The sequence below is a fragment of the Carettochelys insculpta genome, chromosome 8 (assembly GCF_033958435.1).
Source record: "Carettochelys insculpta isolate YL-2023 chromosome 8, ASM3395843v1, whole genome shotgun sequence".
Taxonomy (NCBI): domain Eukaryota; kingdom Metazoa; phylum Chordata; order Testudines; family Carettochelyidae; genus Carettochelys; species Carettochelys insculpta.
In genome coordinates, this window is record NC_134144.1 from 74,525,096 (window position 1) to 74,551,510 (window position 26,415).

The 26,415-nt window shown below is 68.2% G+C and overlaps 2 protein-coding genes across 8 annotated transcripts; one reads left to right on the forward strand and one right to left on the reverse strand.

Moving 5' to 3' along the window:
* Positions 1 to 3,642: 3,642 nt before the first annotated feature.
* ATG9A (autophagy related 9A) lies at positions 3,643 to 16,553 on the reverse strand. Of its 2 annotated transcripts, none has more exons than XM_075001578.1 (15): positions 16,408 to 16,553; positions 15,037 to 15,177; positions 14,614 to 14,657; positions 13,926 to 13,990; positions 13,373 to 13,534; positions 12,771 to 12,912; positions 11,079 to 11,827; positions 10,797 to 10,950; positions 10,326 to 10,505; positions 9,545 to 9,790; positions 9,016 to 9,227; positions 8,395 to 8,512; positions 7,641 to 7,863; positions 7,199 to 7,341; positions 3,643 to 6,180 (listed from the first exon to the last, which is right to left on the reverse strand). In XM_075001578.1, exons 1-15 carry the CDS (start codon positions 16,550 to 16,552, stop codon positions 6,175 to 6,177), a joined length of 2,730 nt encoding a protein of 909 aa, XP_074857679.1. In that variant the 5' UTR covers position 16,553; the 3' UTR covers positions 3,643 to 6,174. The 2 variants fall into 2 exon arrangements, with proteins under 2 accessions (XP_074857679.1, XP_074857678.1); XM_075001577.1 differs by having other exon boundaries at positions 15,037 to 15,222; positions 16,408 to 16,503.
* A 103-nt stretch (positions 16,554 to 16,656) lies between these two features.
* Positions 16,657 to 26,335, forward strand: ANKZF1 (ankyrin repeat and zinc finger peptidyl tRNA hydrolase 1). 6 transcript variants are annotated; one of them, XM_075001585.1, is made up of 15 exons: positions 16,657 to 16,675; positions 17,925 to 18,029; positions 18,622 to 18,724; positions 19,564 to 19,766; positions 20,271 to 20,386; positions 20,741 to 20,894; positions 21,257 to 21,479; positions 21,677 to 21,778; positions 23,510 to 23,656; positions 23,864 to 23,974; positions 24,634 to 24,946; positions 25,378 to 25,489; positions 25,596 to 25,763; positions 25,877 to 25,947; positions 26,072 to 26,335. In XM_075001585.1, the coding sequence occupies exons 2-15, from the start codon at positions 17,982 to 17,984 to the stop codon at positions 26,190 to 26,192; spliced, it is 1,992 nt and encodes a 663-aa protein (XP_074857686.1). In that variant the 5' UTR covers positions 16,657 to 16,675; positions 17,925 to 17,981; the 3' UTR covers positions 26,193 to 26,335. The 6 variants fall into 6 exon arrangements, with proteins under 6 accessions (XP_074857686.1, XP_074857684.1, XP_074857688.1 ...); XM_075001583.1 differs by lacking the exon at positions 16,657 to 16,675 and adding an exon at positions 16,975 to 17,487; XM_075001587.1 differs by lacking the exon at positions 16,657 to 16,675 and adding an exon at positions 16,975 to 17,380.
* The last annotated feature ends 80 nt before the right edge of the window (positions 26,336 to 26,415 follow it).

Genomic DNA, 26,415 nt, shown 5'->3' on the forward strand with positions numbered 1-26,415 from the left:
CACCTCACTTGAAACTGATTCCCAACCAGACATTGAGCCATTGACCTCTACCCATTGGGCCTGGCTGTCAGGCCAGCTTCCTATCCATCTTATAGTCCCTGTATCCAACCCAGACTTCCTTAACTTATGGGAAAGGATGTTGTGGGATGTTGTATCAAAAGCTTTGCTGAAGTCAAGGCATGTCACATCCACTGACTTCCCCATGTCCACAGAGCCTGTTACCTCCTCAGAGAAGCTAATGAGATTGCTCAGGCAGGACGTGCCCTTGGTGAATCCATGTTGGCTACTCTTGATCACTTTCCCCTCTTCCAAGTGCTCCGAAATGGATTCCGTGAGGATCCCCTCCATGATTTTCCCAGGCATTGAGGTGAGGCTGACCAGCCCATAGTTCCAGGATTCTCCTTCTTTCCTTTGTTAAAGATGGGCGCTGCGTTTGCCTTTTTCCAGTCACCCGGGACCTATCCCGGTCTCCACCAGTTTTCAAATATAATGGCCAAAGGCTCTGCAATGACACCTGCCAATTCCCTCGGTACCCTTGGGTGCATGAAATCCGGACCCAGGGATCTGTGTGCGTCTAGCTTTTCTAAGTAGCTCTTAATCTGTTTTCCCCCACCAAGGGCTGCCCCCCTCCTTCCCATACTGCATTGCCTAGCACCGTAGGTTGGGAAATGATCTTCTCCATGAAGACAGAGGCAAAAAAAGCCTTGAGTGGTTCAGCTTTTCCTGCATCATCGGTCACCAGGTTACCTCCCTCCTCCAGTAACGGCCAAGTGGTGGGGATCCCCCCGCTCAACCAAGGGGCAGGCGGGGATGGGACCCCTAAGAAGGGAGATCCCCACCACTTGGGAGTCCCAGCCACATCTGCCCCTCAGCTGAGTAGGGAGACCCCCACCACTTGGGGGGCCTGGCCCAGTCTTCCCCTTCAAACACGGGCCTGGAGCATCAGCAGTCACTGGGCAAGTCAGATGGGAGCAGGGAGCTCGGCCAGAGGACGGGCTCCTGGGTACAGCAGCTCCCTCGATCCCACCCCGAAGGTGCAGCCCTAGCCCCCTTCCTGCCCAGGGAGAGGGCGGGAGGCACATCTCCCCCTGGAGAAGGTCGCCTGGGGCAGGGGACACCCAGCTGCCTGCTGGGCTCTCTGCTGGGCATGTTCAGCTGTCCTGCCCAGCACCCCCACTCTTTGGGTCGTTTGGGGACGGGGGACTTCAGTTCTAGGCAGGCTCCATGTGCCAGGCAGGGCAGGGCCGGGCTGGGGCCTCCTCCTGCATGGGGGCGAGCCCAGAGCATGTTGTTGCCCTGCCTGCAACGCAGGGAAACCTCCTCCTCCAGCGCAGAGACACACCCTGGAGCAGAGGCAAAGTCCAGGCACCCTCACTCCCTCCCCAGGAGCCTGGCTAATCCCTGTGATACGGGGCGGGGCGGAGAACCTCTTCCAGCCCAGCCTCTCCCCCAGGCCCGGCTGCACCTCCGCTGCCCGCAGAGGTTAACACATGGCCCCGTGGATCGCTGCTGCCACCGCTGTTCTCTGCTTGCCACAAGCCTCGTACCATGCGTGGCACCCGAGGGGCGCCAACGAGGTCCGATGTGCTGGCCAGGAACACGCCTTTGGCACGCGTGTATCATGGGTGTGGTGGCGTGTCCAGCATTGCCTCTGAACTTGTCTGTCAAACGTTTGCTCCGGGGACCCCAACCCAGGTTTGGCCAGGCTATCCTGAGGGGTCCTCCACGCACAGGGCCCAGCCAGGAGAGACTGGCAATGGGCCCTGGGAGGTGCCACCCACAGCCGAGGGGCCTTGTGATGGAGTGGGGGATACCTGTGTGTGTGTGTCTTACAGAGGGTGGGGGGCTCCTGCTGAGGGTAACCTTGACGACCAGGTGACACCTTTGTACTGGAGACAAAGGGGGAGGTGGAGCCTGAGGGGTTTGAACTGGAACTGGGAGTTGGAAGCAGTGAGTCTGGGCTGGGAGAGAGAGAGACCAAGGAGGAGGCCAGGCCCCAGCTCCAGGGGCCCCTCGGGGCCTCCTCTCCCCAGCATGGATGGGACTGGCTGTCTCTGCCTGCTGCACTGACTCCTCCGTATGATGCTGTGTCCTGTTGGCTAACAAACCTGCTGTTCTCCTGCCGAGTGAGAATCACTCCTGCCTGCAGACGGGGTGCAGAGCTTGGGGGACCCCAAACCCCATCACAGGCCTCCTGGGGGCATTCAGACCAGCCTGTGGCAATGGACAGGCCCGCCAGGGAGGAGCTGTTGCGCATGGCCAGGGGACAAGCACCAGCCTGGTGCTGTGCTTTGCCACAGCAAGAGCAATGGAAAAGGCCCCAGAACGCAGCCCTTTCCCTCCAGCTTCCCCATGGCTCCAGCCTTACGGCACTGGCTCCTTCCACCAACAGTTGCTGGCAGCTCGCTCCACCGCAGCTGGGGCTGTACAACTGAGCTCTCATGGCTGCGGGTTCCTTTGCGCACAAACGTTTCGGTGTTAGATTCTGCAGGGTTGGCTCAGCCTCCCCTGGGTGCGGGCTGAGCACCACACATTGGCCTGGGAGTGTGGCCAGGCCTGAGGGGTGGAAGAACCCGGGCTTTCATGACCACCAGTCCAGAGGGGCCAGGCTACTGGTAGTGCACAGAGCTGGAGCGGCTGAGGGAACTGATCCTGTGACTTGTTAGCCCCTCCCCGCCCCAGGCCAGCCTCTGGCCGCCCACTCCCAAGCCACATCATGCAGCTGGGGCACCCCTGCACTCACTGGCACGGCTGGAAGGGGAGCAGCCCGGCCCCAGCCCCATGCTCGGGAGTGGAGAAGGCTGGGGCTCAGTCACTCTGCTTCCTGGTCTGACCTCAGCTGCTGGCCGGCCCCAACCCATCCAATGGAGGGGTCAGCCCCAGCCAGCCCTGCAGGCTCAGAGCTGCACACGGGGCTGCTGGCTGCTTTCAGGGGCACCCCCAGAGCAGCCCAGCTGGGCGAGAGTCTCTGCTTCCCCTGGGTTTGCCAGCCAGGGACAGAATAAATCGTGTTCTGGGCACTGAGGCTGTGTGCCACCACGGAAACAGGCTGCCGGCCGCGGGTGCTCGGCGGCTCAGCTTCCAGGACACAGGCGGGGCTGGCGCCGTAGCTCGGGGACAGGCTGGCCGGCCTCAGGCGGTAAGAGAGCGGGAGGGGGGCTTGTTAAAAGTAACCGGCTGTTCGGTCGAAACGCTGCTCGTCTGTGCTACGGAAAGGCCCGGGTGTGAGACAAGGGCACCCACCCCAGCGCTCGCGGGAGGGACCAGACGGGCACGTCCCCATTGCAACATGGGAAGGGGCAGCCGAAAGGACCGGCAGGACAGGCCGAGACGAGAAGGAAACTCGGGAACACCAGCGCCCTCACATCGAGGCAGCCCCCCCTTCCCCTGCAAGCAAACGGCTCTTGGGGGGCAGCTCTGCCACGGACGCTGGGATCGCTGGCCCCTTCCACCTGGTCCCACTCCAGCCTCCTACGTCATTAGCTCGGCCAACTCGCTGGGAGCGAGCCCCGGCCTGGGACCGAGAACCCCAAGTGGTGAGACAGCGTGTGGCTGACCGAGGCGAGAACCGCGGCGCTGCCCTTCCCCGAGCCAGAGCCCGCCTGCTTCCTCCGAGCAGCAGAGAGAGGGCCGAGGCGCGGCGTGAAACGAAGCACCCCTTTATTAACGCTGTACAGCGAGGGGCCGCAGCTCAGGCAGCACATTCCCAACGAGCTCCGCGCCCTCCCCCGGGCGCTGGTGGCACGAGCGGCACAGCGGGGGAGGAGAGCTTGCCATGCGCACACGGGCGAGAGACACACACAAGCACAGCACCTGGCACGACTCTCCAGCCACGCCCTCGGAGGCCCCGGCGCGCCTGCTGCCGTGCTCGGCGCCAAGGGCAGAGCTCCGGGCTGAGCGCGGCCACGCACCGTTCCCGACCGGGGAGATGGCGTTTCCCTGTGCACGGTCCCCACGCGGCTGCAGCAGGGTGCCCCAGCCCCAGGGCCTGTGTGCTGGCCCTGCCTGGCCGTTCAGGGCCCCTTCCCACGGGCAGGAAGGGCTGAGGGCTGCCGGGCCGGGCCGCTGGCGCCTAACCCCGCCCTGCAGGCCACCACAGCACTTTGTCCCTGGTCAGACTGTGAAGCACCAATAATCCGGGCTGGGAAAGGGTGTGAGGGGAGGGCAGGGCAGGGCAGGGCAGAGAGGCAGCTGTTCCACCAGGCCTGCAGGGATGGGGGGGGTGGGGGAGTTAAACTGGCAGCCGGCACAGCCCCCCCCGGCCCCCAGGACGGGCAGGGCCATGCCCAGTGGGCCAGGTGCCACAGCAGCTTGGGCAGTGGGGGCCACCTCAGCCCTGCTCGAAGAGCAGCCGGGGGGCTGCCAGTGGCAGAGCCGGGGAGCCCCCGGCCAGAGCCCGGCATCGCAGCCAGAGCCCCCCGGGGCTGTGGGAAGGGGTGCCCAGCCCCCGCACTCTCCCCTCCCTGCAGCGGGGGCCCCGTGGCATGGGGGGAGCTGTGAGACCGGGAGCTGCTGCCGTCACTTAGACTAGCTGCAGGCATAGGAGCTCTGCTCCGATTGGCTGAAGCCACCCCCCACCCCAAGAAGCTGTGCAGTGATTGGCTGCCCAGAGGCCTGTAAGGGCTAACAAGGGCGCCCAGCTTTGGAGTTGGGGGGTGCTGGGCCCGTGAGGTCAGAGCACAGCCCTGGCCCTGGGCATATGGGCAGAGAGATGCGGCCAGCTGAAGGCCAGGCCGCCGGCCAAGGCCCCGGCTCAGCGCGGGCAGGGAGCCGGCCCGGGGGGTTAGGGGCTCTCGGGGCCGGAAGGGGCCAGCAGACAGAACCTCAGGCCTCCCCCCCCGCCCGCTGCCTTGGCACTGCTAGAGGGGCTGCAGGAGGGCGAGCCAGGCCCGGGGACGAGCAAGGGCCCTGGCCCACAGCGACTTCCCCTGGGGCTGCGGGGATGGGGCACCGGCGGCTTTTCTTCCACTTGCTGGGGGAGTGTTGGCTGAGAGGGCCTGTGCCTCCTGCTCCGCCAAGCGGGGTCCTCACGTGCCTCCGCCAGGGCCAGCGGGCAAGCTCTGCAGCCAGCACCGCTCTAGCCCAGCGAGGACAGGGCTTTGGCACACCGGAAGGGCTGCCCCACAGCTGCCCTGGCTGGCTGCACTCTGGGCTAGGGGCCCTGGGCTCCAGAATTCCCAGACAGACAGCAGCAAGGAGTCATTTGGGGGAGGGTGGGCACCCTCACCCTGCACCACAGCCAGCAGAGCTCAGGGGCACATTGCAAGGGCTGAACCAGTCCCTCTGCCAGCTCGCTTTGGCCAGGCCAGCTCCAGCTGTGTTACACAGGTGGGGACGCAGCCCTGCCCCGCGGGTGCCCAGGCGGCGGGGGGGGGCGGCTGCAGCCGGGTTACACAGACAGGGGGACGCAGCCCTGCCCCGCGGGTGCCCAGGCGGCGGGGGGGGGCGGCTGCAGCCGGGTTACACAGACAGGGGGACGCAGCCCTGCCCCGCGGGTGCCCAGGCGGCGGGGGGGGGCGGCTGCAGCCGGGTTACACAGACAGGGGGACGCAACCCTGCCCCGCGGGTGCCCAGGTGGGGGGGGGGGGCGGCTGTAGCCGGGTTACACAGACAGGGGGACGCAGCCCTGCCCTGCGGGTGCCCAGGCTGTTGAGGGGGCGGCTGCAGCCGGGTAACACAGACAGGGGGACGCAGCCCTGCCCCATGGGTGCCTGGGCTTGGGGGGAGGAGGCGGCTGCAGCTCCCAGAGGCGTCTCTACTTGGCCTGGCGAACAGACGGCGCTGGCTCTGCTCAGGGACTCCGCGGGAGCCTCTCCCGCCCTCTCCGGAGCACTTCACGTGGCCAGCCGTGGCTTGCCGGCCTCTTGCGGCGTGCCCTGCTGTGCCGTGCCGTGCGGCTCCGTCGGCTCCCTCCGACACGGACAACACATATGCAGACACGGACACACGGACGTACTCACACACGCATTCACCCGCCAGTCAGAGCAACGCCGGCTCGACAAGTCTGTACAGAAGCTTCCACCGCAAGGCGCTGACGTGGCGGTTCTGTCCCTTGGGCACGACCGTCGGTGCCGGGCACGCCCGCCCGGCCCACCTCTGACGGACACGGGAGGGAGCCAGGACCCCCCTCTGCTCCCGAGTCTGGAATCCCCACGAGATCCTCAGCCCGCAGACCTACACCTGGAGCAGAGCACCCGGGCGTTACGTGAAGGGCCGGCCCAGGGCCAGCCAGCCCAGAGCCCTGGCTCAGACAGGGGCTGGGCCTTCCGAGGGAACAAAGAGAGCAGGCGTCAGAGACCCAGCCCCTCGCCCACCCCCAGCTCCCGGAGCCCAGGGCTGTTTCCCTGCCCTGCCCAGCTAACAGGCTGCGCTGGACCTGGCCTCTGGGCACGCAGTTGCACCTTTGGCCAGAGCTGCCAGGTGGCCGGCTCCCCCGCAAGGCCTAGCTGACTTGGACCCTGGGGGCTCTGGTCGGCACTGCCAGCCGGGCTGTTAGAAGCCTGGCTGGGGGCACAGCAGAGGCCAGGGCTAAAGCAGGCTCCCTACCCGCCCTGGCCCTGTGCAGCTCGTGACAGCCGCTGCCAGGTCGGCTGGGCAAGCTGCACCCGGCCCGAATCCCAGCTCGGCAGCTCCCACTGGCCAGGAACCACGAGCGGTGGGAGCTGTGGGCGTGGCACCGAGTGCAAGGGCAGCGTGGAGCCCCCCCAGCCATCCGTCAGGCACCTGTCAGCTGTTTCCTGGGAGCTGGGGCGAGCACCTCTGAGACCCTGCGCATGGAAGCCCAAACCCCTCCTCCCCAGCCCGGCCCCCCAGCCAGAGCCCTCACTCCCCTCCCAGCCCCAGCCCCAGCCCCGCCTGGTGAAAGTGAGCGAGAGCAGGGGGACGGGAGGGGCAAGGTGTTGGAATTTGTACTATTACAGCTTGCCAGCCCCCACTTCTGGCCTCCCCTCTCCCCTGCCCCACAGGGAGCTGCACCGGCTAACTGGGGGCCGGTGGAGAACTGCTTCCTTCACCTGGTTTAATCCTGCAGCCCGTGACTGGCCCCGGCTCTCGGGTCCCAGAACTACCCCTTCGCTGGCTCTTCCCTGGCTGCCAAGCCCTGAGGCGAGGCGAGGCGCACGGGAGGCGGGGTGGGGCGAGGCGGGGCAGCCCCGCCTGCTCAGGCCGTCCCTCCAGCACGGGGGCGCCGGGACTGTACCTTGTGTATCTGAGGTGGAAGCTCGTCCTCGGAGCTCTCCTCTGGCACCGGCTCCGGGAGGCGCGCCGACTGGCCGTCCTCAGCCCAGCCCCCCAGCGGCAGGCGGGAGAAGTGTGCCGGGGCTCGGGGCACTGTGCCCGGATCTGTGAGAGGCAGAGGCGAGTGAAAGGGGCTCTGGTGGCAGCTCCGGAAGGCAGGCGATCGCTCCGACCCGGCGAGGGGAGGGGAAGGGAGGGGCTGTTCCAGGGCAGCCACCCCCGCACGGGGAGGCAAAGGAACCTCGGGGCCGGCTCCTTGCACCTGCCAGCCACTAGCCCAGGCACGAGGCACCTCCACGGCCCCCCTGGGCTTTAGCCCACGTGCTGTGGCCCGAGAAGAGAACACGCATGGCCCAACCGCCCCTCCTGCAGCGGCTCCCGGTGCAGTGGGAGAACCCCGGTACCTGTGATGCCGCCGTATCGGCGCTGGAAGCCCGTCTGCAGGGTGGCCGACTCCTCGGCAGCCTGGCGCGGCGAGGAGAGGGGGTAGCTGGCCGAGCGGGGGATGGCAGCGGGGGCCCCCTTCTGAGCAGCCGGCTCCTCCTGGGCGCTCTCGCCGCTCTCGTCGCTCTCACGCCGGTGCCACGCGTGCCGCTCGGGCTCCGCCTGGGTGTGCTGCTTGTGCAGCTGCACGGCCAAGGGAACGGGCCCGGTCAGGGGGCGGGAGCAGAGCCGGGCCTGCACCAGCGCACGCCGAGCCCACGCCCCCTGCGCTGCCAGCCCCGCACCACTGCTCCCCTGCGCCTGGGGGCAGAGCCGGGCCTGCACCAGCGCACGCCGAGCCCACGCCCTCTGCGCTGCCAGCCCCGCACCACTGCTCCCCTGCGCCTGGGGGCTGGGGCAGAGCCGGGCCTGCACCAGCGCACGCCGAGCCCACGCCCCCTGCACTGCCAGCCCCGCACCACTGCTCCCCTGCGCCTCCAGGAAAGGCAGGGCCCCTGGGTAAGGCACACCTCTCTCCAGCGGGCGCGCTGGCCTAGAACCCCAGGGCTCCGAGCCAGGCACAGCCCCCCAGCGAGCTGCCCTCTCACTATGAGCTCTGTGCCCCCAGCAGAGCGAGCCCTGGCCTGGGCACACCCCCGGCAAGCTGCCCCCTCCCTGCGTGGGCCAGGCCCTGCCCCTGTGCAGCGAGCCCTGGCCTGGGCGCAGGCCGCTCACCTCGTGCATGTAGAGCGCGTGCAGGCTCATCTCGGTGGAGGCGTATTCCGACAGGATCAGGCTCTGTAACTGGCCCTCCCAGGCGCTGCTCCCCGAGCTTGCTGTCCTGGCGTCTGTGCTGCGGGTGGGACGCAGAAGGGCTGGGCGAGGCGCTCAGCTGCCCACCACTGCCCTGCTTGCACCAACAGGGAGGGGGCTGGGTACGTGCCTCTGCCCAGCCTCGCTCCATGGCGCCACCTCACCCCCTCCCTGCACTGGGTTCACAAGGGTCCCTCTGCTGCCCAGGTCCCTGTGCTTCGCTCAGTGGAGTCCAGCCCCAAGACAGGCCCCCAAGGGGGGACTGCCAGGCACTGGCCCCATGCCAGGGGAGCAGGGCACGCCGCAGCCCCTCTGGGACAGGACAATCGCTCCTGGCCCTGCTCTGGCTGCTGAGGTCTGGCTCACCGGGGTGTGCAGCAGCCGGCATTGTGTGTGAACCCCAGCAGTGCCTGGGGAACTCGGGGAGCCTCCCTTCGGTCCCAGGCACAGGAGCGGCGCCCAGCATGCCCAGGCATCGGGGGCACGGCCCACGAGCAGGCTGAGCTCTGCACTCCAGCAGCTGCCAAGCCCACGGACTCTTACCCAGAGGCCGTCATGGTGCTGGGGGCTGGTGCCCCTTCTGCATGGGGCCCTGCGCTCTGGGAGCTGCTGGGAGGGTGCTGGGCAGACTGGAGTGGGGAGAAGGTGCGCAGGGCTGAGGCTACCTCGGAGAGCTGGCGGGAGGCCTGAAGTTCATGGCTCACGTAGCCCAGAGCCGAGGAGCCGGCGATCACGTTGGCAATCAGGCTGTGAGGCTGCAATGGGAAGGGGGAAGTGCTGGTACTGGGCAGGCCACCCCCCCCAGGCAACGACAGGGCCCCTCAGCAAGGCTGCACGATCAACCTCCCCCGCCCAGCTCCCGGGGAAAGTCGCCCCTACAGCTGCCCAGGGCAGAGTCCCAGAACTGCCCACCCTCCGCCCCCTCGCAGGCCAGGACACGCCAGCGCTCTTGCAGACAGGCACTGCCCTCCCCAGCAGCCCAAGCCCAGCTGAGGCGGCACCGCCGCCTGGGCTAGCCAGACAATGCTGGGCACAGGCCCTGCAGCCCCCTCCCGCCGCCGCGGCCGGGCACCTCGGACTCCGACTGCAGGGACTGGATGGAGGTGAAGAGGGCGTTCTCAGGCAGCACGGCCTGCTGGGTCAGCGCCCCGCCGCTGTCGCGCAGCACCCGCTCCTTGAGGAAGCCGATGAAGGCCGTGCTCGCGCGCGGGGGCTGCCACTTGGGGTTGGTGATGGCGAAGTGCATGAGGGAGAGCTCCGTCTTGCCATCTTCCGCCTGCTGGTAGATGGAGGCCTCCGTCTTCCCCGCCGACATCCACTGCAAGCACACCGGAGATGGGGGGCACTGCAAACCCTCCTGGGGCACCGCCCTGGAGCCTGGGGAGCCCCAAGGGCCACGCACAGTCGGGAACCCCTGCAGCTGCAGTTTGGCCTCACGCACCCGGCCGGGGATGCTGCACGCTGGAAGAGGAGCCCCACGGCCAAGCGCGCCCCCTCCAGGGCCATCACTGCGTGCCCCCTTGCTGGGCACGAGGCCTCGCCTGGCCAGCTGGGCTCGGGCACTCCGCGCAGGGCGCCAGGGTGGTAGCTACGGGGTTCGGCCACAGCCCCCTGTGACTACAGCCCCCAGCATGCAACACTTCCACTGCACCACAACACAGCCTGGCTCCAGCAGCGCCGCGTACCAGCTCCCTCTCACCACAGGCTGCCTGGCTGGACTCCGGGGGACATCACCTGACACCTCAGTTCCAGCCAGAGGCAGGTGCCCCCAGGTGCAGGGGGAGGGAGGGAGAGACCCCAGCCCAGCCCAGCCCAGCTCATGCCCACACCCACGCCCCCCAGCCCAGCCCTACCGCCGGGTGGCCATGCTGGCGCACGTCCATTTGTGCAAAGGAGCAGGTGTCGCCCACGCCCACCACCTCCACGGTGAAGTTCCGGAAGAAGTCGATGATCTCCAGGGACTTGGGCCTCAGGCAGAAGATGAGGATTAAGGGGGTGATGATGGGGCTCAGCAGCTCCTCCAGGATGAAGACCTGGCAGGGAGAGGCAGGACTCAGCTGGCAGTGGGGCCCAGGCTGCCGCAGGCCAGCACTCACCAAAGCATCCCAGAGAAGGGCGAGAACACCAGCCTGACGTCCGTATCATCCTTCAGAGCTGAGCAACAAGCCCTGCTCGCCGCCGCCCCTCGGGCTGGGAGCCACACGGGAGCTGCAGAGCCCCAGGCCAGCCCAGCCCAGCCCAGCATCCCTCTGGGCACCGTGTCCTGACAGACCCCAGCCCCCCAGCACTGCAAGGGCCCTTGCCAGCAGAGGGGCCAGTCTCACCGCTTTGTACTGGAAGAGCTGGGCGAACTCGTCCCGTGTCTCATAGCGGTGGGCGTTGGCCTGCCAGTGGTCTGGCATGTAGTGAACGTGAGCCAGGATCACGCGCAGCAGCTGCTCGGGGCAGAACACCAGGTGCTGGTCTGGGATGAAGGACCTGCGGGGCGGGGCAGGACACGGATAGGAAAGAGCCCAGAGAGCTCTGGCCCACCGCGGCTCCCCACCCCCAAGCCTGGGCCACAAGCTTAGGGAGGCCCAAGGACAGAGCCGCACGGCCCCTCTCACCTGCAGACGGTGACGCCCACGCCCAGCAGGGTGACGGTGGTAAGGACGTGCTCCACAGCCAGCACGTCCTCGTCGTAGATGGTGAGGGCCATGAGCACGGCCAGGATGGAGCCGGCGAAGAAGGCCACGTTCTTGGCCACGATGGTGAGCAGCGGGGAGATGAAGCAGTTCATGTACTTGGAGGCCGGCTTGTAGCCCTTGCTGAGGCGCGAGTGCAGCTCGTGGTCCAGCTCGTTGAAGTGGCGCAGGTAGCAGCGGCCGTAGAGCGACCAGCAGCGAGCGCCCAGGCTGCCCGGCTCCCGCTTGAGGATCTCGGTGTAGCTGAAGAAGGCGTAGAGGATCTGCCAGATGAGGATGAGTGGGCAGAGCAGGAAGTTGGCGATGCCGATCCAGAGGATGCGGGTGCCGAGCTTGTCGGCCAGCTCCAGGCGGTTGCCGCCGCGCTTGTACTCGGCCTTGAGGCTCCACTCGTTCTCGAAGAGGGAGCCGGGCCCCCAGAAGAAGATGAGCTCGAAGTTGTACTTGAGCCCCCGGGTGTAGAAGACGGTGTCGCCCAGCAGGGGCAGGCGGAAGCGGATGGGCAGCAGCGACTTGTTCACCATGGCCACCATGTAGTTCTTGAAGCGCAGGATGCGGTGGTAGATGTCCAGCTCCGTCAGCTCCTTCTTGTGGATGCAAATCTGATGCTCCTTCTGGATCTGCACGATGCGAGCCTGCACCTCCTGCCAGGTGTAGTAGGGCAGGGTGGACTAGCGGGGAGGGGAGGAGGCAGCGTTAGAACCGGGAGAAGAACCACCAGCGCCTGCAGGCCAAGTGCTGTGCGGGGAGCGCTGCAAGGCGGCCACCAGGAACTACAGGTCCCAGCATGCACTGCTCCCACCTTCAACAGGCACAGGCCTCGCTAGGTGCTGGGAGCTATGGCTCTGCTCAGCTTTGTACCTGCTGTGGGCTACCCTGGGCTTCCCAGGGAAGGAGCAATGCAGCCGCGGGGAGCAGGAACCTCCCTCACCCCACCTGGGCTGGCAGGAAGCGCTAGAGAACTGGGCGCCTGTCCCAGCAGGCAAAGGGGAGGAGCACTCTGGTGTTCCCAGTCCCACAACTTCGCTACGCTCCACAGGCTCACGGATTTGCAAAAATGAACACAAAGGATCCTGCTGCTCCTCGTCTATCGCTGCTCGCTCCCAGAGGAGCCCTGAGCTGGAACTTGGAGTCTGGCAGAGCTGGGGACTGAGTCCAACTTAGGGTCTTGGGCGACTCCTAGCCGCTTTGTGCCTCAGTTTCCCTACCCATAAAGGAGGGATTATGACCTTGCCCTGCCTCCTGGGACAACCAGGATAAAAACCCCTGTGAGGCTCCAGCGCTGCTGAGAGGGAGGCGAAGAAAAGCCTAGCAGCAGGTTCAAACGCAAAGCCATCAGCTGTCCCGTGGCAATTCTGCCCTTCCCCATGCAGGGGCATCTGCCTGAAACAAGCTGTAAGGAGAGCCAGGCGATTGTGCCACTCCCCAGAGAGGCCTGAGGGGCACCCGGAGAGAGACCAGAACCTGTCAAGGTGGTGAGCAAGACATCAGGAGACGAAGTGAGGCTAGTGCAAGGGGCAGAGGAACCCCGCCCCCCCGACAGCACCCACACAGCAGCCCAGAGCCGGGGGCGGAAGGAGCTCCCTGCTCAGCCACCAGCCCTGGGTCACTCACCATGGGGATTTTTAGGGCATTGATATAGAAGGAGTGAATCTCCCAGTAACAGCAGATGTTGTAAATAAATTTGATGAGGCGATGGACCCAGAAGACTCCTGCTATCACCAGGATGCAGATGAGAAAGCCGTTCTGCTGGATTCTGCAAGGGAGCAGACGTTCAAGCAACGAGAGACGCTCACTTTTCGGCAAGTCCCACAGCATGGCCTCATCCCACAGGAGCCCAAGTGACACGCAGCATGACCCCATGGGTACGTAGCCACGTCTGCGGCAGGGTGCGCCAGCCGTGTGAGTGCAGGCAGCAGCCACACACCCCCAGTACGTACCTGCAGAGGCAACTCTGGGGGCTTATGCGACCCAGAACACAATGCAGGTTGGCCACACGGGTCAGCACAAACCAGGGACTTGCAGCCTCGGCAGGGCTGAGAGCAAGGGCTGCCTACTGCAGGTGGGTGAGGTGTGACCACTCCCCCGTCCGCCTTTCGGGAGGGCCTGGCTCTCCAGCCCCTGTCTGAGATGGGCGAAGAGGGAGCTTGGACAACCATGGCCTTGGAAGGTGGCAGGCTGCCAGGCTGGAGGCGGGGCGGGGCCGCCGCCCTTACCTTGCGCTGCAGACGCTGGGAGGCAGAAAGGCATCTGGCAGCGTCACCTTGACAGGCTCGCTGGAGTGCTGGCTGTGATTCACCATCTTGTTGGCAAACAGGATGTCGTAGTCGACGCAGCTGACGAGGAAGGTGGTGAAGGCCACCACAAAAATGAACTGCCTGTGGGCAACGCAATGGCCATGAGGGGGCAGCCCTGGGGGAAGACTCCCCTGCCCCCAGTACCTAACACCCCACTGCCAGGTACGGCTCTTGGGTTCCCGTGCACCGATGCCCTTGGCACGAGGCAGGCAGGTTCCGAGGAGCAGGCGACAAATTCCTGGGAATGGGGGTGGCGGGGAGAGGGAGATGGGCCCTGACTGAAAAGGGAGGGGCCCGGACAGTCTCCCACCTCATCCCCTGAAAGCCGACTCTTGGCACTGGCTGCGCAGCAATAGTGGGAACCCTGGGACACAAGGGAACGAGCCCCCTCGCTCCAATCAGAGCAAGAGCTTGGAGACAACCAGCACCTCTCTGGCCTCTCACCCCCAGCACCGGGGGACCCAGGACGTACATGAGCTCAAAGATCTCGCCCATCAGCATGCAAGTGAAGCCGTTCTTCTGGTGCAGGTTATAGACGTGGGCGCTGCAGTCAAGGAAAACAGTCGGGCCACCGGCCGAGAGCCCTCTCCACCACCTGCGGGAAAACCCCTCCCCACCCCAGTCTACCCGTCAGCCGGGACAGATGGCTGCAGGCCATGTGCCTTCCGCTCCACTACAAAGCCCTCCTCAGGCCTGGCCTCCACGCCTGGGCCAGGCCGGAGGTAAAGCTAGCTGGGCACAGGAACCCACAGCCCCACCATCCCTGACCCTTCTCCATGGCCTGTAGAGGAAGGGCCTGAGGGACACGGCCAGCACAGATGGACGTAAGGGTGGATCCCAAGCCTGACAACCGAAGCAGACCCAGGAGGCCATCACCACAGGGCTCGAGAAAGCCATTTCCATCTTCCTACACCTCCCACCGCACAGCCTGTCTCAGCCATTCTCCCATGGGACAGGGTGAAGGTGCCACTGCTCGGCCCATTGACACACCACAGGGCGGGGAGCAATCCAGCCACAGATGAGGTGGGACTTGTGCAAGCGATTCCCGCTTGGAACAGCACCGGACTGAGACTCTGTATGGTCAACACTAGTCTGACCATCCTTCTAGCGAGGGAGCAGCTGCCTCCCATCCCACCACACCCCGCATGCAGCAAGGATATGCGAGAGAAGAAGAGGTCCAGGTTCTCTATGTGATGCCAGGGAGCTGCAGGAAAGAGAGAAGGCAAAGGGGTGGCTGTGGCTCATCCTGCTGTGGGCTGCCCCACGGGGGGGTCAGCTGGCTGCTGCTAGCTATTCTTGTGACACAACCAAGGGCGCAGAGCAGCCTGGGTCTACGCAATCACCCTAGATGGGGCCCAGTCTCTAAGGGGCGTAAAAGGGAGGTAATCACCACCACAGATCGCAGGGGGTGCCTGGCCAGATTCCCCACTTTGCCAACAACCTGCACAGCAAGTCCTGCCCCTGACACTGAGCCAGGGGAGCCGCTTGCTCCTGCCTGCGCCCTTCGCTGGCACCCCAGTGTGCAAGGAGACAGGCGACCCTGTGCCAGATCGGCTCTCTGTAACCCCACCCAGACCCCTTACATTTACTGCCCTCGGGGACGTGCACCAGCAGGTCCTCCTCCCCCGGCGGCGAGTCGCTGTAGGAGGCCTCCAGCCGCTGGTACTCTGTGTCGAAGTGCGCCATGTCACCAGCCTGCCGGGCTTCATGGAGTGCCAGGGGCCCTGCAGGCGAGGGAGCAGGATCTCTCAGGTCGGGGTGGGCAGTTGCTGGGGGACCAAGGCCATGTTAGGGTGGGGATATCACAGTGTTCCTAGGCACGGAGAAGGGACTAGCTGGGGGGGGCAGGCGGGGGTGGGGCGGTGGTTGGGGGAGGGGATTGGCTGGGGGGGTCAGGCAGGGGCAGGGCGGTGGTCAGGGGAGGGGATTGGCTGGGGGGGGTGAGGCGGGGGCAGAGAAGTGGTTGGGGGGAGGGGATTGGCTGGGCAGGGGGGGCTCAGAGCGGTCACCAGGAAGAGGTCCGGGCGGGGCGGTAGGGGCGAACCCTGTGGGGGACAGGTGGTCCCTGGGGGGCTGGAGCTGTCACTAGGAGGGGATTGGCTGGGGGGCTCAGGCGGGGGCAGGGCGGTGGTTGGGGGAGGGGATTGGCTGGGGGGGTCAGACAGGGCAGGGCAGTGGTCGGGGGGGGGAGGGGATTGGCTGGGAGGGTCAGTGGTTGGGGGAGGGGATTCGCTGGGGGGGGTCAGACAGGGCAGGGAATTGGCTGGGGGGGGTCAGGCGGGGGCGGGGCGGTGGTCGGGGCAGGGGATTGGCTGGGGGGGGTCAGACAGGGCGGGGCGGTGGTCGGGGGAGGGGATTGGCTGGGGGGGGTCAGACAGGGCAGGGCAGTGGTCGGGGTGGGGAGGGGATTGGCTGGGGGGGGTCAGACAAGGCAGGGCAGTGGTCGGGGGGGGAGGGGATTGGCTGGGAGGGTCAGGCGGGGGCGGGGCGGTGGTTGGGGGAGGGGATTGGCTGGGGGGGGTCAGACAGGGCAGGGCAGTGGTCGGGGGGGGGAGGGGATTGGCTGGGGGGGGTCAGACAAGGCAGGGCAGTGGTCGGGGGGGGGAGGGGATTGGCTGGGAGGGTCAGGCGGGGGCGGGGCGGTGGTTGGGGGAGGGGATTGGCTGGGGGGGGTCAGACAGGGCAGGGCAGTGGTCGGGGGGGGAGAGGATTGGCTGGGGGGGTCAGACAGGGCAGGGCAGTGGTCGGGGGGGGAGGGGATTGGCTGGGGGGCTCAGGCGGGGGCGGGGCGGTGGTCGGGGGAGGGGTTGGCTGGGGGGGGCTCAGAGCGGTGGCCAGCTCGGGGTCCGGCCGGCGGGGGGGGTGTAGGGAGGTCCGTGGGGGCGGCCCCAGCCCGGCCGAGGTGGCGGGACGCTGCCGTACCCCTACCCCGTCTCCCGCCCCCCCTCACCTACCTGGTCTCCCCAGTAACCGGCCCCAGCCCCCCTCTCCTGCGCCAGGCCGGGCCACCGCCTCCTGTGTCACCACCTCTAAACGGGCGGCTCCGGGGACCAATCGGGGCCCGCAGACGGGAGAGCCGGGGCCAATCGGAGGATGCATGACGGGTGGTGGGCGGGGCCATAAGATTGTCCCCGGCGGCGCCCCGTAGCGGGCCGGATGTGACGTAAGGACTATGCTCACAGCTGGGGGAGACGAGCGCGGTCTACTTCCTGTTCCAGACGGGTGAGCCCCAGCCCGGCGCCGGCCAGTGGGGGGGCGGGTCTAGGAATCCGCTGTCCAATGGGGAGCGGGCCTGGGATCCCGCTGTCCAATGGGGAGCGGGCCTGATATCTCACCGCCGACACTGACGGACAGACCCGCGAGTTTCCCCTGCCGCGCAGCCGGACCCGGCTCCAGCGCCGCCCCCCACCCCCCGACGCGCTGCCCCCGCCCCCTGTCCCGCCCCCCCCCGACGCGCTGCCCCCGCCCCTCCCGGCCCCTGTCCCGCCCCCCCCGGTGCGCTGCCCCCGCCCCTCCCGGCCCCTGTCCCGCCCCCCCCGGTGCAGCCCCCGCCCCTGCTCCTCCCGGCGGCTGGCGGGACCCGTCTGGCGCGGCCCGGCCCGGCGGTTGGGGCCCCGGGCGCCACGTCCCGCGGCGGCCGCTGCTCGAGGGGCGGGTCCCTCCCGGGTCCCTCCCGCCGGCCGGGGCAGCCGCATTCCCGCGTCGGGCGGCGTGTCCCGGCCCCGGACTCGCGCCTCTGCCCGGCTGCGCTGCACGGCGGGGGGGTCCCGTGGGGCTGGACCGCCCCGTCCCGCCGGGGGAGCCGCGCGTGGTGCCGGCCGCGCCGCGGGGTGCCACGAGCGCCGGTGCCGCAGGGCCCCCGTCCGTGGCGGCCTCTGGCTGCTCGCGCAGAGCCCCGCCGGGAGCGATGCAGCCCCTCGAGGCCAGGTCCGTGTTCGAGGCTGCCCGGGACCCTGCCCTGCTGCGTGGCCTCTCCCTGCTCGGCGGCGGTCCGGGGGAGGCGCCGTCCGCGGGCGCTGAGGCCGGAGCGCCAGGTAGCGTCTGAGCCGGGGAGCTGGCGGGGCGTCCAGGGGAAGTCCAGCCCTCGGGAGCGCCGCAGCCGTCGGCCTGGGTGGGGAAGCCGGTGCTCCCGTGGGGTCGGGGTGACGGGCGCTGGTTGCGAGGTGCTGTGCCCCGGCCCGGAGCCTTCAGCCTGGGGGGCACAAAGCGGCGCGCGCACTGAGACTAGCCCCGTGTTGTGGGTCAGAGCTCCTCGTGTCTCACGGGTGGGGGACCCGAGGCACAGGGCCACCATAACTTCCCCAGGGCCGTGCATCGAGCAAGTGGCTGGGTCGGGGCAGACTGGGGAGTCCTGGCTCCTGCCCCTTTGCAGTAGCCGCACTTGGGAGAGAGCGGCCTGCCCCGCAGCCCTCTGCCGCGCTCCGAGGGAAGCGGCGCACCTTCCCTGAGCGCCTCCCCCTTTGCAGAGCAGCCAGCAGCGGCCAGTGGGCAGGAGGGCGCCCGAGGGACCCCGGAGATATCCGACCGGATGTGCTGCTCAGCCTGCTCCCAGGTGTTTGACAGCAGGGAGGAGCAGGTAGGCAGCCGGGTGCCGGCCTCAGCAGCACTGCCAGGGAGCCGGGAAGGCATTGTGGACTGGGCGCGCGAGTGGCGGCACGTGGGCCATGGTGCTGTGTGGTCGCGTCCTGCGTACGCGGAGATGCAGCCCAGAGAGTGCTGGTCCAGCAGGGCAGGGCTCCTTATTGGGCTTAACCGCTGGGCACAAGGTGGGGCACTGCACGCGGGGACTTGGAGTCTCCGTCGGCCCCAGCCCCAGGACGAGGGAGACTGTCACTTATTCTATCGCAAGCCTCTGGGGTGCGTTCTGGGGGCCCTGGCTGGGCAGGGCTTGGCTGTCCCAGCATAGCTCCGTACCAGCTTCTGGCCCAGGGGCTCGGACCGGCTTTTGGAAGCTGGTGCCATGTCTCTGCTGCCCGGGGGCAGGAATGGGCATTAGCTAACCAGGGGGCTGTGGTATGCCAAGAGCGCAAGGCAGCTGCCACTGCTTCCTGAGTCCCCTGCTGGCTGGGATCTGGCTGGCCAGTCCAGGCGCTCGGCGCTTTTCCTGCCAGCCGACCTGGGGCGCTCCTGGCCGTGGGATGCCCATTCTCACTCCTTTTCCTTCCCAGACGGAGCATTACCGTCTGGACTGGCACCGCTTTAACCTAAAGCAGCGCTTGCTGGGGCGCCGGGCGCTGGCCGCTGAGGAGTTTGAGGCGAGGACCCATGCAGGTGAGGGGCTTGGATGGCTGGGCTGTTGTCACCGGCTCGACGGGGCTGTGGAGCGCCAGTTGGTAGCCAGGTTCTCCGGAAGCCCCTGCACTTCTGCAGCATAAAACGCTCCCCCCCATCCCGGGTCAGGACAGGCCTGGCAGGGGGGTAAATGGAGTGGCCCTTCCTCCCCCAGCTGGGCCCAGAGCTTCCTGTCTGGATGGGCTTGTGCCCCTTCCCGGCCTTTCTACCCGCTGGAGGCGCATTTCTTGTTGGATCCTCCAGCTCCTGACCCTCGGGATGACCTTTCTAGGCAGTTTTGGAAGTCTCATCTCGCTGCTTTTTCCCCGCAGAGAGGTCATCTTCTGGGGGCGTAGGTACCAAAGTAGCAGAGCTGTGAGCAGGGGCATCAAATGTCTGGTCCCCCCATCACAGCCACCCTTCAGCAGGAGCCCTCTCCGTTGGTCCTGGCTGGAGAAGCTCTGAGCACCAGTCTCCAGCTGCTGCCTGTGCCCAGATCCCCAGAGCTGAGAGCCTGTGGCCTGAACGTTGACAGCACGGCTCACCAGAGGCGGACTGGCACTGCATGAGGAGTGCGGTCGGTCGACTGCTCCTGTTCACGCGGCTGGCAAACCTTTCCCAGGAGGTTAGCAGCCCTCCTGCAGCGTCTCCCCCAGCCAGCATCGGCAGTGCCAGCGCAGAGCCAACGCTTCGCACCCCAGAGTGACCCTTACCCTGCGCAGCACAGACACAGCCAGTGACCCCCACTTTCCGCAGACCCTCCTGGGCCGGGGGCGCACGTGACGGGTTGCACGATGACCTGTGCGCACGTCTCACCTCACACCCTGCCTGGTTTGCAGGTGACGTCTCGAGCATCTCTGGGTCTGAGTCGGATGACTCCGATTCAAGCAGTGAGTCGGACTCGCTCCCTGCCCGAGGACCCGCAGATCGAGCCAGCAGCCAGGAGAGCCGCCCACTGGGCGCCCGCTCAGCTAAAGTCCTGTTCCGCAACTCCCAGGGCCAGCTGCTCTCTGCCTACCGCTGTGTGCTGGGCCCTAAGAAGGCAAGCGATGGCCTGGCGGTGCTGAGCGCCAGGCCCTGCCCGAGGTCATGGGGCGGGTGGCAGTCTGGGGTGGCTCCCATGGGCCAGCTAGCAGGGTGTGGCTGGGCCCCCTGGCCTGCCACTCCTCGTCCCAGTGATCCTGCGGGCCGCAGAGCTGAGCACCAGACCAGTCGAGATCTGTCTGCTCTCATGTGCAGCTCGGCTGGGTTTAGCCAGACTGGTGCCGGGCACCGTGGGGTCCTCGCCCAGGTGCTGGGGTACAGGGGAGAACCACCAAGGCTTTCCTGGTGCACAATGAGCCCTGAGCACACGAGAGCTGCCACCACGATTGCCGGGCTGGCTCCTCCTCCTGGCCAAGCGTCTGCCAGCTGGGTTAGCCTGCAGAGCCCTGGCTGGTGACTCCTGCCGGGGCGGAGCGAGGGACCATGCCCTGGAGCAGGCGCTGTGCTGATGGCGAGGCAGGGCCTATGCTGCCAGGCTGCTCACAGGGTGTCCGTATACCAGGGCAGCGGCGAGCAGCAGGCGGAGCTGGTAGCATCTCTGCAGAGCCTGAGCACAGGCACCTGCTGGGTTATCCTGATGACCGGCGGAGGACACTTTGCAGGAGCAGTGTTCAGAGGGTGAGTGTCCCTCTGCCCCCTCCGGGGCCTCGACGTGCAGGTGGCTTGGGGCTGTGGGGAGATGGGCCCTTGCCCCCATCTGTTCGTGGGGCACAGGGGCTGGCCCTGAAGACATCTCCCCCCCTCCCCCGGGATCCACGGCATTCGCAGAGCCTATGCGCCCAGGCAGCAGCAGAAGCTCCTGGGATCCCTGTCCTGTGTCCGTTTGCCCCCCAGCTGGCAGTGAGCCCTGGCAGCGGTTGGGGGTCAGTGCCAGAGCCCCGACACCCTGCCCAGACCCCTAGACAGACCTGCTCTCGCCGAGTGGGCTTCAGCCCCGGATCCCCTGCCCACTGCCATGTTTCTCTTTGCCAGGCCGGAGGTGCTGGAGCACAAGACCTTTCACCGCTACACGGTGCGCGCCCGCCGGGGCACGGTGCAGGGCCTGCGTGATGCCCAGGGCCAGGCCTCGATGCCCAGGTCAGCTGGTGCCTCGCTGCGGCGTTACAACGAGGCAGCTCTGCTCAAGGTGGGGACGAGCTCAGGATCGGGCCCTCAGTGCAGGAGGTCTGGGGCAGCGTAGGCCAGGAGCCCTTCCCTGGCTGGGCTGCGTGGCCGGGGCTGGCCAGGGTGTGGCCCATAGCTGGAGTGCCCGGGGGCGGGCCTGGCTGCAGGGCTGGAGGGTGCCTGGGGGGCCTGCGTGTGTTCCTGGGTATTCCAGAGCGCAGCGAGTGGCCTGCTAGTGACTTCCTGCTCTGAGTCCAAAGCCCTGCACCGCACAGCAGCATCCCCAATGCACCCAGCTGCCCGGGGCCGGCTGTGCTTGGCCACAGCCCAGGCTGGCAGGTGGCGCCTGGGAGCTAGGGGTGATCCCTCCCCTTCTGCCCCCAGGACATCCAGGACCTGCTGGCTGGGTGGGCACAGCACCTGCAGGGGGCCCAGCGCATCTTCCTGCGCACCCCTCGTGCCAACCGGGCCCTGTTCTTCGGCGGCCAGAGCCCCCCTCTGCAGAAGGCCGACCCCCGTGTCTGCAACATCCCCTTCAGCACCCGCAGGGCCACCTTCCGGGAGGTGCTGCGTGTGCACACGGCCCTGGCCACCCTGCAGGTGTACGGTGAGAGCGGGGCGGGGCGGGGGGCCTGGTCCCCTGGCCAGGGCTTGCAGCTGCCTGCTTCAGAGGAGCTCCCTGGGGTGGGGGCAGTAGATTCCTCTCCCAGGGATGGTGGGTGGCTGTGGCACCCTTTCCTGGACCCCACGGCCCTGTGTACGGGCCCAGCCGGCAGCCTCAGACCCACGGCTCCTGCCCCCCAGGGAAGGACACGGTGCTGGCAGCTCTCGCTGGCTCCCCCCGGCGGGGCTGGAGGAGAGAACCGCCTGCGCCCACGGAGGAGCCCCAGCAGGATGACAGCAGTGGTGAGTGAGGGTCAGACACCAGGGGGAGGGGGTCAGGTGCCTGCCCCCCCCCCGGGGTTTCCCTGCCCTGTGGGGCGCAGTGGGGATGGCAGAGTGAGGGAGGGTCAGGCACCTACCCCCCCGGGGTTTCACCGCACTGCGGGGCAGGGGCAGGGGTGGGGGCGGGGGGACGGCAGAGTGAGGGAGGGTCAGGCACCTGCCCCCCGCCGGGGTTTCACCGCACTGCGGGGCGGGGGCGGGGGCGGGGGGGACGGCAGAGTGAGGAAGGGTCAGGCCCCTGCCCCCTGCCGGGGTTTCCCTGCACTGCGGGGCGGGGGCGGGGGGATGGCAGAGTGAGGGAGGGTCAGGCCCCTGCCCCCTGCCGGGGTTTCCCTGCACTGTGGAGCAGGGGTGGGGGGACGGCAGAGTGAGGAAGGGTCAGGCCCCTGCCCCCTGCCGGGGTTTCCCTGCACTGTGGAGCAGGGGTGGGGGGACGGCAGAGTGAGGAAGGGTCAGGCACCTGCCCCCCGCCGGGGTTTCCCTGCACTGTGGAGCAGGGGTGGGGGGACGGCAGAGTGAGGAAGGGTCAGGCACCTGCCCCCCACCGGGGTTTCCCTGCACTGCGGGGCGGGGGCGGGGGGATGGCAGAGTGAGGGAGGGTCAGGCGCCTGCCCCCACCGGGGTTTCCCTGCACTGCGGGGCGGGGGTCGGGGGACGGCAGAGTGAGGGAGGGTCAGGCACCTGCCCCCTGCTGGGGTTTCCCTGCACTGGTGGGGGCGGGGGCGGGGGGACGGCAGAGTGAGGGAGGGTCAGGCACCTGCCCCCTGCTGGGGTTTCCCTGCACGGGTGGGGGTGGGGGCGGGGGGACAGCAGAGTGAGGGAGGGTCAGGCGCCTGCCCCCCGCCGGGGTTTCCCTGCACTGCGGGGCGGGGGTGGGGGGATGGCAGAGTGAGGGAGGGTCAGGCGCCTGCCCCCACTGGGGTTTCCCTGCACTGCGGGGCGGGGGTGGGGGGACGGCAGAGTGAGGGAGGGTCAGGCACCTGCCCCCCGCCGGGGTTTCCCTGCACTGCGGGGCGGGGGTGGGGGGACGGCAGAGTGAGGGAGGGTCAGGCACCTGCCCCCCGCTGGGGTTTCCCTGCACTGCGGGGCGGGGGCGGGGGGACGGCAGAGTGAGGGAGGGTCAGGCACCTGCCCCCCGCTGGGGTTTCCCTGCACGGGTGGGGCGGGGGCGGGGGGACGGCAGAGTGAGGGAGGGTCAGGCACCTGCCCCCTGCTGGGGTTTCCCTGCACGGGTGGGGGCGGGGGCGGGGGGACAGCAGAGTGAGGGAGGGTCAGGCGCCTGCCCCCCGCCGGGGTTTCCCTGCACTGCGGGGCGGGGGCGGGGGGACAGCAGAGTGAGGGAGGGTCAGGCGCCTGCCCCCCGCCGGGGTTTCCCTGCACTGCGGGGCGGGGGCTGGGGGACAGCAGAGTGAGGGAGGGTCAGGCGCCTGCCCCCTGCTGGGGTTTCCCTGCAGTGCTGCAGGGAGGGTGCCCGGCTCTGGACTCTTCGATCACAGCAGCTGCCTCGTGAGTCCCCTTGGGACAGCAGGTTCCAGACGTCCAGGCAGCCCCGAGGCCGCGCTGCCGCAGGGCGCTGGGTGGGGCGGGCCGATCCCGGCTCAGGCCCACGGCCCGGCGTCCCCCCACCGCCCCAGAGGGGAGGGCAGGAGGAGCCTGGTGGGGCCCAGCCCTGATCCCCCCTGTCTCCCCAAGCTGAAGAGGAGGAGCAGGAGGAGCAGAGCCAGGCGGGGGAGCTGGAGACGGTGGAAGTGACGCTGGGGACGCTGCAGCTGCGGGAGTTCGAGGTGACGCCCAGGCCAAGCCGCAAGAGGAGGAGGAAGAAAGACAGAGCGGGGAGAGGTGAGACTGGGTGGCCCAGGACGGGCGCTGCTGGGGCCCTGCCAGTGCCAAGGGAGGGCAGATTCCTGGCGGTGAGCCCCAGCCTGGGGCTACCACGACCCTCCTTCCTCGCCCAGGGATGGGCTGCTGGCCCCCGTCTGCGGCAGTGGGTGAAGAAGGGGTCAGCCCTGGGCCATGGTTGTGACCCTCTCTCTGCCCTTCCTGCAGCAGGGGCCCACGCGAGGGGACCAGGAGAGGAACAGCCGGCTGGCTCAGCACCGCAGCTGGGAGCGGAGACCGGGGCGGCCCCCCTGGAGAGACCTGGGGTGGAACCTGCCGGTGAGCGGGGCCGGGCCGGGCCGGGCCGGGCCAGGCCCCTCCCCAATGGGCTGTGCCACGCGGGGGGAGCGGTGGTGTGCTGGAGGGCCCCTCCCCACCCCAGGGGAGGGCAGCCACGCAGTAAGCGGGCCCGTGAGAAGCCCACCCGGGTCATGGGGAAATGGCCGAGCAGGCGCTGCTGGGCTGGCCCCTGAGCCTGGGGGCGCTGAGCGTGGAGTCCTGCGTCTGGGGCGCAATGAAGAGCCCGGGCCCAAGGCCTTGTGCTGGGGCCGGAGGGAGCACCACCCTCTCACAGTGGGGTGCTGCCGGTGCCCCCCGGCTCTTCAGTCCAGCAGAGATGGGCAGGCGCAGAGCTGGTGGCTGGATGCTGGCAGTCAGCTCCGGTCGTTAGCTGACTTCCCCGTCACCACCACCGTCTCCCTCTCGCCGGCCTGGTGCCTTTCTGGGCTAGGCTTTAGCCAAAGCCAGGTCTGGGCTCCGCGGGGTGATGGGGGAGCCTCTGGCACGTGCCACACGGGGGTCAGACCAGTGATCAGAGGGTTCCCAGCTGGCCTCAGGCTCTGGATCTGTTCCGGACTCTGCAGGCCCTTCTTGGGGAGCTCTCGGCTGTGTGGGGTGCTTGGGGGCTGGCTGCTGAGCCCCCCTGTCCTTTCCTCCAGAGGCTGGGCAGGGCCCGCTCCGGGACGCCCTCTTCACAGCCTGCAAGACGGGGGACATGGAGATGCTGCAGCACCTGCTGGGTGTGGGGCGGAGCAGGGCACAGCCCGCAGGCAGCGAGGAGGGAGCCGTGGGGCAGCCCGGGTGCGATGACCCCAGCAGGATGCAGAGTGAGGGGCCGACCCCTGAGCTTGTCTCCCTGCTCAGCGAGCCCGTGGACGGAACAGGCTTCACCCTGCTGCACGTGGCGGCTGCGGCGGGGAAGGGGGAAGCTGTGCAGCTGCTGCTGGAGGCGGGGGCTGACCCTGCCCTCAGGTACGGCACCCCCACCCCAGTGTCCCTGCCAGTCAGCCAAGGCGGGGCGGCCCTGTGCCACGCCGGTCCGTTGGCCCTGGCTCCCTTGTGCCAGCAGGACAGGACAGGCCAGTGCCAGTGGCCGTGGGGAAAATGACCACCCTGGGTGAACCCCCCCGCCGGGTGACACCCCAGCTCTCCCAGCCCGGCAGTTGCCCACCCGAGGTTCTCCCTGGCTCTGCTTCCCTGTTCACCCCTTTGATGTCGGGTTCAGTCCCAGGGCCCCACCGGCAGCTGTCGTCTTCCTGCAGCACTCCAGCCTCTGGGCTCCTGGCCTGCCCCCATCCCCAGCGCAGTGGGGCAGGCTGGCCAGGGAGCTGGGGCCAGGAGGGGCCCCTCCCGATTCTCCCAGGCTGCCCATGGGGAGCTGATGGGCCCTGCTCGGCTCCTAGGGACAGGCAGGAGCGGCCCCCGTACTGCGTCTCTGCCGACAAGCCGACCCGGAACGCCTTCCGCAAGTACATGGGGGAGCACCCGGCCCAGCACGACTACGCCCGGGCCCAGGTGGGTGCTGCCGCCAGCCCCCAAACCCTCCCTGCCCCGGAGAGCGCCCAGCCGGCCCCAGGCTGCTGCGGCCCTGGCAGCAGAACAGGCAGCTCTCCCTGCGCAGGTGCCCGGGCCCTTGACGGCGGAGATGGAGGCCAGGCGGCTGGAGAAGCAGAGGGCACAGAAGGTGCAGCGGAAGCAGCGGGTGCAGGAGCTGAGGCGGCAGCAGCAGCGGCTGGCACAGGAGCAGGAGGAGAAGCAGCTCTTCGCGGCCCTGTCTGACCGGGAGAAGGTGAGGCTGGGGCCAGACACGCTGCTGGCTCTCGGGGAGGGCTGGCCTGGAACGCCAGCTGGGGGGGCCCTGCAGGGCTCCCGTCACTGAGGCACTGTCTCTCTGCTCCCCAGAGGGCCCTTGCGGCCGAGCAGAGACTGGCTGCCCAGCTGCCAGCCGCTGGCAGGACGCTCGCCAACACCAGGTACCGGGGGGGGCTGGGCTGGGCAGGGCTGGGCAGGGGCAGACGAGCCCTGCTGTGCCAGGGGAGAGCACCGCTGGCTCCTGGCTGCAAGCTCCCCCAACACCGTCTCCTGTGCTTTGTGCAGGCGCTGCTGGCAGTGCGGCGAGTCGTTGCTGGGCCGGATCCCCTTCCACTACCTCGACTTCTCCTTCTGCTCCACCGCCTGCCTGCAGGGGCATCGCCGGGGCCGGGCCGGGCAGCCCTAGGCACCCCTTGGCACCCAGCCCATCCCGCCGGGAGGGGAGCGGAGCCCCCAGCCCCAGACAGTAGCGTCACAGTAACGGGGGGTAGCAGCCGAGGAGCAGGACAGGAGTGGGTGTCTGGAGGCTGCGGAGCTGACGTGGGGTTCAGCTGTGGGCCTTACAGAGCTGGCCTGGGACTAGGGGGTAGCTGCAGCTGTCACCGGCTGCCCTCGGGCTGGATCTGGTG